The sequence below is a fragment of the Denticeps clupeoides genome, chromosome 15, assembly GCF_900700375.1.
Source record: "Denticeps clupeoides chromosome 15, fDenClu1.1, whole genome shotgun sequence".
Classification (NCBI taxonomy): Eukaryota; Metazoa; Chordata; class Actinopteri; order Clupeiformes; family Denticipitidae; genus Denticeps; species Denticeps clupeoides.
Genome location: NC_041721.1, coordinates 8,625,445 through 8,636,758, shown reverse-complemented (window position 1 = coordinate 8,636,758; position 11,314 = coordinate 8,625,445). Strand labels below are relative to the sequence as shown.

General features: G+C 43.1%; 1 protein-coding gene across 1 annotated transcript in view; it reads right to left on the bottom strand.

Annotated features, from left to right (window-relative positions):
- Positions 1 to 4,985: 4,985 nt before the first annotated feature.
- pdzrn4 (PDZ domain containing ring finger 4) overlaps positions 4,986 to 11,314 on the bottom strand; it is a 34,605-nt gene continuing 28,276 nt past the window's right edge. Inside the window, exons 5-8 of the mRNA XM_028954653.1 lie at positions 11,118 to 11,180; positions 8,926 to 9,027; positions 8,526 to 8,627; positions 4,986 to 7,965 (exon numbers count right to left, since the gene is read on the bottom strand). Coding sequence (XP_028810486.1) covers positions 6,349 to 7,965; positions 8,526 to 8,627; positions 8,926 to 9,027; positions 11,118 to 11,180 — 1,884 coding nt within the window. The 3' untranslated portion in view covers positions 4,986 to 6,348. The remainder of the gene's footprint in view (positions 7,966 to 8,525; positions 8,628 to 8,925; positions 9,028 to 11,117; positions 11,181 to 11,314) is intronic.

Genomic DNA, 11,314 nt, shown 5'->3' with positions numbered 1-11,314 from the left:
AACAAATTAGGCTTGAAAATGAGAATTGAAGTGAAATGATTGTGAAGCACAGCACACGGTGACACAACGAAATGTGTGAGAAGTGGGCAGCCATGACAGGCGCCCGGGGAGCAGTGTGTGGGGACGGTGCTTTATTCAGTGGCACCACAGTGGCACCTTTGCGGTTTGGGATTCGAACTAACAACCTTCTCATTACAGGTCCGTTTCCTTACCCACTAGGCCAAAAGTGCCCCAGTGGTGCATTAAGTGTGTGTGTGTGTGTGTGTGTGTGTGTGTGTGTGTGTGTGTATATATATATATATATATATATATATATATATATAGCTAAGCTGATTTTGTTGAACTGTACAATTTTCAAGATTTCTCTTGTGCTAAATTACATTGGAATATTCACACACACACACACATATATATATATATATGTGTGTGTGAATATTCCAATGTAATTTAGCACAAGAGAAATCTTGAAAATTGTACAGTTCAACAAAATCAGCTTAGCCTCTCCAATATAGTGGTGGTCGTAGTCTAGTGTTAACACACGTGTCTGTGAACCCCACTTACTACCATTGTGTACCAGAGCAAGACACTTAACCCTGAGTTGCTCCAGTGGGACTGTCCTTGTAACTACTGATTGTACGTTGCTTTGCATAATCACCACACATATCACATATTCACAGCGGTCACGCATACTACACACTATGACCAACACAATTTACAGATGAAGGTGAACATAAAACCATCAACTATTAAATCGACTACAACTCAGACTCCGAAACAAACACATATGGGCTTAAAACAGCAGATTAACTTCATAAACACAAAATTCCCACAACTGTTGCATCTTGGAAGGCACTTATCTTGTAATTCTTTGGGTTAAACCTGTTTTAGAACACATTTTAGCGCACAACCTCGCCTCTCATTACCACCCAGTTCTTTAGTTATATCAAGTGTGGTGAAACATGGTGCCCTCCAGGACTGGAAACTGCTGGCGTTGTTTTTTTATTCAGTTCACTACTACAAATTCCAGCAATGTAACCGCTACTTGGTCCGAGTTGTGTACTTTTTACTGAAGACGTTATACTGCCCAGACATTACTATTCTTAATGGACATTTGGGGTTTGCAAGCACTTGTGTATAATTATCATTAAGCTCCATGATTTGTATTTCTAACATTATTTATTATTGATAATAATAAAAATATCCAAATGCTTTTTTTTGCTCATTAAAGCTCTTTTCAGGAGCAATATACAATTATTATTTGTTAGGCACACCAATTTGAATTAAAGCATTCCGTTAAACAATCTGCACAATTGCAGGTCTGAATGAAAGATACGCACATTTTTTCCTGAGACAATAATTCAAATACAACCTAGGTATTAAATGATATGGACCTGATTCCTGCTCCCAAGAAATTTCCAGTCTAGTGTGAAATTACATAGCAACAGGACCAACAGAGAATTTATTCTATTATCGTTACCCTGACTGTAATTAATCACCCACCGGAAGGAGTTATGCAGATGGGAGGGGTAGGGTGGAGGGAAGAGATTCATACCTTGGATAATGTATGCAAAGGGGATCTTTTGCTTGGGGGGGGGTGGGGGTGGAAAGAGGGTTGTTCATTAATTCTTCTGCTCGGTGGACTCACGGCTAGCAGACAGGAGATTGACACAAGAAGAGGGTCTTTCATTTAGGGAACCACGGAGCAAGCGGGACCCTCACTTTGACATATCCATCACCAGAACAGCTATCAGCATCGTCCCTCCCACTGACAGCTTGTCACTCATATTTTTGGGTTAAAAAGGAAATGAATACATGAATACAGGATGGAAAACTGACAAACTAAGTGACACACAATTAATCCAAATGGCATTCCATCCTCAGCGATTCCAATAAATGGCAGTTTTTCATGATGGCTGTATAATGGTAGAAGTGTGACAACAGGCATCAGGATGTCTCTTAGGCAAAATGCATATCTTGTTTGCAAAAAATGTTCTTGGAAATCTTGGACCTAATTAGATATGTTCTGGGGCAATTCCTTTTTTTGCACTTACAGCTTACAGGAATAAAAATCTAAGATATGTATATATTTTAGCTGTATAATATAAACATATTATTGTTATTATTATACAGCAACCATAATATATATATATATATATATACTTCAGGTATCGCCAATGATTTGCAGTGTTTAGAAGTTATCTGGCAATATTGTAACATTTTTCAGATGATATATTGATTGACGTTAATGTGAACCTACGTACACTTTTACATTTACATTTACAGCATTTATCAGATGCCCTTATCCAGAGCGACTTACAATCAGTACTTAGAGGGACAGTGCTCCCCTGGAAACACTTAGGGTTAGGTGTCTTGCTCAGGGACACAATGGTAGTAAGTGGGGTTTGAACCTGGGTCTTCTGGTTCATAGATGAGTGTGTTACCCACTACTACCACCTCTTTTCTTTGTACGTGTACTCTATTTGAGCTATGGAAATTGTGTCTGGTTGGGTTTTTATGATAATCTGAGTTTTGAGCTCCCTAAACATTTGTGATGTCATGGCCATTCTGGTAGATTGGATTGGTGTAAGTACTGCTAGCAAACCGCCTTGTCTGTTTGGAAAAGATGGCACATTAGTGTGCCAGTGAGGGAGCCTAATGACTCCTTAATCATTGATTAACGTTATATTTTGCGTAAAAAAAAAGGATTATTAGTCCTAAACTGCCATTTTTGTCTAGTATCTTTTAATTCACTATGGTTGTTGTAAGGTTGTGAACCACCAACAAATGAAATAAACAACAAGACAAGCAAGACGTCCCCAATAAATTCGATGTTCTGCAGGTGGTGACCACCGACCACTTCTCAGTTCCTACACTTCTGGCTGATGTTGTGGTCACTTTGAATGCTGGTGGTGCTTTCGCTCTAGTGGTAGCATGAGTCTACAACCCACACAAGCGGCTCAGGTATTGCAGCTCATCCAGGATGGCACATCAATGCGTGCTGTGGCAAGAAGGTTTGCTGTGTCTGTCAGCGTAGTGTCCAGAGCATGGAGTCGCTACCAGGAGACAGGCCAGTACATCAGGAGATGTGGAGGAGGCCGTAGGAGGGCAACAACCCAGCAGCAGAATGCTACCTCTGCCTTTGTGTAAGGAGGAACAGGAGGAGCACTGCCAGAACCCTGCAAAATGATCCCCAGCACTTTTTAGTTTACAAAACCTCAGGTTTACAAAACCTTAACCCCACTAGACAGGCGTTAAGACAAAAATATACTTGCTGTTAAATACGTACATTTGAACACGCGTACTGCCGCAGTCCATTTCCTGCATTATTGGTGTCGGTTTTTGTGCACGTACCTGCATATTTTTATTGGACTACATACTACAGATTATAACGCCCAGAACAGACGCAAGTACATCAGCTCAAATATTAACAACGCAACTGTGTATGGATACGCATACATAGTTCACAGGAAGTATATTTCTGGCTTTAGTTGACCAGAAAACAGAATGTTTTTACCGTGCTTTTTGAAATGTGAAATTTTTTTGAGTACGAGTATTTGAGTATGCTTGTTGGCCTAACTAAGCATGTTTAGTCAACATAGAACATTTAAGTGACGTAATCTTTTCACTTGAGTCGAGATTTAGACGAGACAACTAAAGCAAAATTATTTACATAACTTCAATTAAACCAACTAAAAATTTTAGAAGCAACGGGTCGCTAGATATTTTTTAGCTGGAATAGCCAGAATTGTTTTTACAGAGTAGCGTGCATGCCTTTGAACAGTGAGAAGAATTCTCGCAACCTGAAGAAACCTGAGCCAACATGGGGAGAGCAAAAAAACACAAAGCCAGGACATCAGTAAAAAAATACTGAAAAACTGTGCAGACAAGCAAACCCTCACACAGGAAAGACTGACCCTGTTCAAACAATTTCAGCCTTTGAACGTTCTTCATTACATATCACACTGGTAATCTTTCCAATGCTTTCAATGGGGCGTGAGCACAATCCAGTGACTTTAACCATCTTTTATTCTCATGGGCGTATTTGCTCTTGTCTTTATACTCCAAAGTGATACAGAGGCGTAATATAAAGAGATCTGGTTAAGCAGACATGATCATGATTCAAACACTTGCATTCAGCAGCCATTCAAAGTGGGGGTTGAAACCTTCAAAAGCACTGCATTCTTTCCACAATGAAACGTTTATCAAGTGATAATGAGTTTTCTATATGCAGTGAGGTACATCATACTTCCATAATATACCTATTGAACGCTTCTGAACGGTGGGGTTCATGGGTTATTAATATACAGAAACCATGCAAAAAATGACTAGAATGATGCAGTTGTATTCCTTGGCTATTTCACAGAATAATCCTTGTCAAATCAACCTCGTGATATTATTCCGCTGTGATATTATTCTAATACAGCCCAGGTTGTGGAACTGGCATGCCTGTAACTGCGGACCCCTGATGAGACAAGCGCTCAGATCAAACATGATGTTAGCTGTGACATCTGTCTGACATTTGTGCCAAGACTGATATTTATCCTGTGATGTGATCTGGACAAATGCCAGCACTGTCAGGGTCTTAAACTCGCAATTACACTACGCTGTGGCGTTTCAACCCGGTGCCTAAGATAAATAAGCTAAATTGCTATATCTGACGAACCTGAAGGTCAACTGCAGGCAGCTATTATCTTCTCTTCTTGGGCCAGGACTCAGGTTTTCAAGCATTAGTTATGACTGCAGATGGTTAATTAGTACATTTCACAGATATCAATATTATACATTGATCTCATTCTATTTTTGAGGAATTAATTTAAATTAGATATGTAATATATGTTGTATGATTCAGTCTGACTCATAATAAAACCCAATTTCATTCAAGTCTAATAATTAGTGATTTGGACAATTGTTCCTGAAACAAATTGAACACAATTTTCTCTGTCTGTTATTCATTTATTTTTATTTTTTTTTTGTAAATACCACACTTAGAGAAGCACACATTGACTCTTTTGCAAAATTGTTAAATACGTCATTTGAAATTATACCATAAACACAGATCATTTAAGTTAATAGAAATACATAATTGTTCATTATACAATGTGTCAGTGAAAAATGTCCTTTTACAATATGAAAAGCACCGGTTTCTGAGGCACCACTGTCTGGTAGAGACACATACCTGCTGTGGAAGATACAATATTGGACCTGAAGTGGCCACAGAAAAAACAGCATCCTCATAAGCAACATAAAACTGTCACAAGGGCTGCATAACTTTTAGCTTAAAGTGGCATGGCACTTGACCCAGTCTTTCCTGCTGAGACTGCAATTTTCCTAAAAGTGTTATGCAGAGTTTGTTACAGCCTTATTCTGGATATATGAGTCACACAGATTTTTAGTGGCACTTTTTAAAATGCATTATTGTGAAATGCTAACTCCCTTGAAAGCCTTCAGGAATCGTGCAATATAAGTGCATTTTAATGCATTACAGTGCATTCACTGATTTATTACTAAAATGCCTTGCATTTGAATACATTATGCAAATACATTCATTAAGTATTACACTTATGGGCTTTGAAGAATATTTGGCATTATAGTTCCAAAACATGGGATGTTCAGTGTGATAGCACTTTTGATCAGTTTCTATTTTCAGACAATTGGTGTATATGAAGTCTGATACATGTAAACATTCCCACTGTTATGTGGCATCCAACTCAATGTATCTGCAGTGTAGTTTAAAGGTACAACAAACCAAATGGCGAAGTGCAATCAGAAGCAACAGAAATTCCATCATGTAAATAATCAGTTCTCCAGAGAAACTGAAAATAAATAATTATTTACATAAAGAATCCTCATAAATAATTTTTTTGGACTGGAATCACATAAAAAAAATTGCCATGACATGTCTGTGGTACAACATCTCATAATAAATAATAATATCAGCTGGAGAAAAAAATTAGACTTAAAAGAAAAAGTCATGAACATGAAGTCCAGACAGTGAAGCTTCAAGTAATGTCATTTTCCAGGAGTTGACAATTATAAAAACACATCACTTATGAAAGAGCAAAACTTTACATTATGTTAAAACACACCTGCTTGTGTGGCCAAAAAGACTGAGGTATTGTACATCAGTTTCAATAGAAAAAAATTATTATTATCTTCTTTTTTTTTTTTTATTTTGGTCGCTGGATTTTTTACATTTTTTTGCTTGCAGTACAAAAAGTGTTCAGTTAATAAAGCATGAAAATATTCCCATTATCTTCCCATTGCTAAAATAAAGAAAGGGCGCCACATTGAACGAGGCAAATAAATGACGTACCGCGCGAAGAGCGATCTGTCCACTGTGTTAGTTTTCTAAACAGTGGTGACCGATAAAAAGGCATTGTGGACTTTGGTCCCCTCTGGTACCCTGGCCCCGTGGGTCATCAGCTCCTGGATGGTCATCCAGTTGTCTAGGATCTTCTTGTTGCGCTTCTTCATCATCTTCTTCTGGCTGAGCTCCAGGATATTGACCTCCTTGCGGCCCTCTGCGCCGCTGGCCCCGGTCTCCCTCAGACACTCTAGCCGGCTACGCTGCATGAACTCCCTCCGCCGCCTCTGCTCCCGGGCCCTGGCCAGCTGCTGCTTCCTCTCCTCCTTGCTCCAGTAGCGGCCCATCTTCAGCTCGCTGACCGCGTCATCGTCCGTCGTCATCCCCCCACTGCGTTCCTCTCGGATCCGGAGAGCCCTCTCGCGCAAGATCCGGTCTCTGGCCGGCCTCCGGGCCACGTAGCGCGTGCCATCGGCTCGGACCTTGACCTTCCACTCAAGCCGGGGCTCCCCCGGCCGGCCGCGGAGGCTGAGAAGGCTGAGCTGGCTCTGGGAGAACTCCACTGAGGATGAGTGCTGCTGGAGCAGCTGCAGGTAGCTGTGGTAGCTCCTGCCGTAACACTGGGTGGCAGTGGGCACGTGGTAGCCACCACTGGTGGTGTGGTATGGGGAGGCATGCCGACCGGGGGGGCCACGGCTCTTTTTGCGATCACAGCGCTCGTCGTCAGCTGGGAGGGCCGGGTCGGACTCTGAGGGGTTGCTCTGGCTTTGGTCTAGGCTGGAGGAGTTTGTGGTAGGACCGGGATGCGCTTGACTTGGGCTCCCCGGTGTTGGGAGGCTGTGTGTGGGACTGGGTGTGGACACAGTCTGCGAGAAGCTTGAGTTGGTTGGGAGGGTGTGTGAATATGTCTGTACAGGTACGAAGTGGCTGCTGTTTGCCAAGGTACTTCGGAGGTTCTTCTGGTTGGTGAGGCTGATTTTTCTCTGGAGGGAATGGTCCGGGGACCGCTCCATCCCCAGAGGCGTAGACATCGAACTCTCAGCTGTGTTGTAGGCGCTGGAGCTGTCTTTGTCCCTCAACTTGTCACTGTCCCATCTCTCTGGCTGTTCACGGATGTCGGCCAGCTTGACACGGGGTTGGCAAGGTTCTTTCCCCAATCGCTCAGCGTCATTGCTTCCCATGATCTTAAATGTACGACCGGGCTCCTGCTGGCTCTTGCGTAACTGGTGGGTCTTCATGATGCTCTGGCACTCCATCTCGATACTACGCAGCTCCTCATTCAGCATACGCAGCTCGTGCTCCACCCCGCCCTGCTCCGTCAGGCTGCACTCAATGGTGCTTCTCCGGCTGTAGTACAGGCCACACTCGCCTCGGTTCCGGATCTGACACTTCAGCTCCAGGAGCTGTTGGAAGTGGTCGTGCTCCACGCCAGGGCCGTTCTTCTCCTGGGCGGCAAACCTGCGCCCCTGCTGGGGGAGGCTTGAGACGCGAGGAGGCGCCAGTTTGGGCTCGGCCACCTCCCACCTGCCCCGGCAACTTCTCCGGGAGTGTGAGGTTACCTCACCTTGTGTTCGAAGCTGTGAGTCCTGCTTGCCCTGAGCAAGATCTGAGAGTACCTCTGTGAAGAGATCCTCTGTAGTTTCCTTCCTGGCTGAGTCAGGCTAAAGAATAAGAAAACATCACCAATTAGAGATTCAATTCGTCTGATTAAACAAACAGTTTAGGGGTTTTAAGGTGAGTGCAGAATGTGGTCTGTTGCCATAGAATTGTATGGGAGAAGTGGCTCAGTTTCCAGAACAAATAAATATTTTATTGATACCCTTATTACAATGAAACTTCATTCCTTAAGCTTTTAAGGAAGAGTAAATGCACATTTTGGAGGAGAACGTACGCTTTTGACAATTGGAAAACTGGGTCTTCATTTACATCTAAATTAAGTAAGTAAGTGAAGTGATTGTCACATGTGATACACAGCAGCACAGCACACAGTGCACACAGTGAAATTTGTCCTCTGCATTTAACCCATCACCCTTAGTGAACAGTGGGTAGCCCTGTCAGGCGCCCGGGGAGCAGTGTGTGGGGACGGTGCTTTGCTCAGTGACACCTCAGTGGCACCTTGGCAGATCGGGATTCGAACCGGCAACCTTCTGATTATGAGGCCGCTTCCTTAACCGCTAGGCCACCACTGCCCCATAATGGCTTCTGGCCCCACCCTCCTCACCTGTTCCTCTGACTGGCTTTCCTCGTTTCCCTGCTCCTGCACAGTCTCCATCCTCAGCTCCTCCAAAAACTCGCTGTTCTCCTCCACCCAGCCCTCCTCCACCTGAAACAGGAATTTGTCTGGTTAGCAACTGGGCTTCTGCAGACAATAAAAAAATCTCCATAATGTCTATACCGCACCAAGGCACCTTCACCACAGACAGCTCATCTATATTATTTATTATTCTGCCAGTACTTATTAACTTATTACGGAATACCGTAAATACATGGAATAAGAGTCTGTTAGGTTGTATGATTAGTAATTTGAGTGTAATAGACCTGAGTCCAGAGTGGGTTTATTCTCCTACAATAAACTCTGTAATGCTGTTGAATTTAAGAGGCTCGGGTTGGTGATGAGGTACCTGCATCTCGGGCCTGGTCACTAACAGCACAATGTTCCTGGTGTCTTCACTGGACAGCAGAGCTACTGCCTCCTCCCTGTTCTGAATATCACGGCCGTTTATCTGTACACAAAACATGCAGGCGAACGGAGAGAAAAACGGTTGAAGCGCTACGGAGACCTTTACAGAGAAATAAAACGCACATACATGCATACACGCTAGTCTGCAGAAATGTTATCACATACACAGAGCCAAACACAAAGAAGAAATGGTCGATTATGCAAGTCTACATTGATTTCAGAGGCCGGAATGTCTGAGCTGCGAGACGATGTGCGTGTTCATAAGAGTGACCCAGCGGCACACACACCCAGCCACCCTCAGACAAGTGCTCACACACACAATTAACAGCCTGCTGACAGGTGGCGTCCATCTTTTCCCACAGAGACGGATGGGCCTGTTGGAGGAAGATAATAGGGCCGAGAGGGCGGCGGGGTCAGAGCCCCTCCAAACACTGGGCTCCACCCCGCCCAGCATATCAATTCCACTCAAGTCAATACTATAGCCTTACTCTTCTTTAGACTGCAGCCTATTAAAGTAACGATAACTGCTGGATAAAAAAGGACTAAAACAACACCAATAATAATAATAACAATAACAATCATTTTGCAGGGTATAGTGTATCTAAGTTGTATCGTACATAAGGTTATATGGCAGCTACATGGTGTTGGATTTGGTTGCAAAGTCATTTTAATTAAATGAATTTAAAGGGCACTGTATTAGTGAAAGTGATTGTCATTGTGAAACACTGCAGCACAGCACACGGTGACACAACGAAACGTGTCCTCTGTATTTAACCATCACCCTTGGTGAGCAGTGGGCAGCCATGGCAGGCGCCCGGGGAGCAGTGCGTGGGAATGGTGCTTTGCTCAGTTGCACCTCAGTGGCACGTTGGTGGTTCGGGAGTCTGATTATGGGGCCGCTTCCTTAACTGCTAGGCCAACACTGCCCCATTATACATTATAACCAAGACTACTAGTACAACAATCACTACAACTATTACAACTAAAAAAACAAGAACAGCAGTAATAATATTACCAAGAATAATAATAATTTAGTAAACATTTTTCATTATGGCTGGATGAATATATTAGAGTAGCTCCCTGGACTAATTGGTCTGTATAAATTGTCTGGTGCCTGTCTCAGTGTTCCTTTGAGTTGTTTTTTTTTACATCATGCTGGATTTTTCCAGCACATCCACCTCGTCATACAGCAGTTCATCACCTATTCAAACGTTCCAGCCAGATGGAGTTTTAATTCACAATGATTCTTTTTAAGCCGCCGAAGGCTCTGACCCTGCGTTTTTTCTTTGTTCATTTGCCAAGCTGAAATACAACTTGAAACCAAAGGATGAATAATTTGCGGTTCATTCTCTGGGCGCATGATTTATCCACATTTTACGAAGGTCTGGTATATTTATATTTCATTCATCCCTCCCTCATACACATTTTCTCAGAAGGTTACACTATTAACCTCATTTTACATCTCCTTCACCATCTTTCTCCTTATTGCTTCTCAGCTTTGCTCTGAAAGCTTTTCTCTGAACACCACACACCCTGTACGGTGAGTTAGTGCATCTGCTAGAACGCTCTTCCTCAGGGACGGTTCTGCAGAGCTGCTTCTCTGTCTGGTTGTGAACTCCAGGCTCTCCTGTCTCTCATTCTCGCTCAGCCCACAGCAACAGGCAGCATTTTAATCTCAAGCATGAGCATCAAACGTCCACAGAAAATGGTGATGCCTGACCGGATGTAAGGTCACTCCAGAAATTGGGACAAATCATTGCACTTAATTTTCCAATTTTGTTTGCATATTCAAAATGGGGTTTTGACCCCATTCCATTATTTGCTAATTTCATCCATTCATTGTTCTGTCTCTGCATGCACACACTCACACACATGCATGTAGTCACAGTGTGAGGAATATTTGCATTGTTGTGTGTGGTGTGGTGTGCCACTTGACTTTGCCACAGCAGTGATATTAATAAATCAGGTTGGGCATTAACAACACACGTCGGAGGTGTTACTAGGCTCGCTGTCATGCTTTATTAAGTACATGTACTGTGAAGATAGCTGGTGCTGAAAGCTGGAACAGCTGGAGTTTCTGCAAGAGGGCAACAGGTGAGTGAGCGAGCGAAAGAGTAAAAAAAAAAAACCTACCTGTAAAATCCGATCCCCCTCTCGAATGCGTCCGTCTCTGGCCGCAATGCTGTTTTGGCCAACCTGTTGACATTAATGACAATGACGTGAGGAAATGCATGGGAATGAAATGGCAACAGCAGGAAACGTGACTTCCTTGCATCAGCGCCACGTCTGCTGTTGACACCACCGCAGTACTGACGGGGACGTTTCCTGTT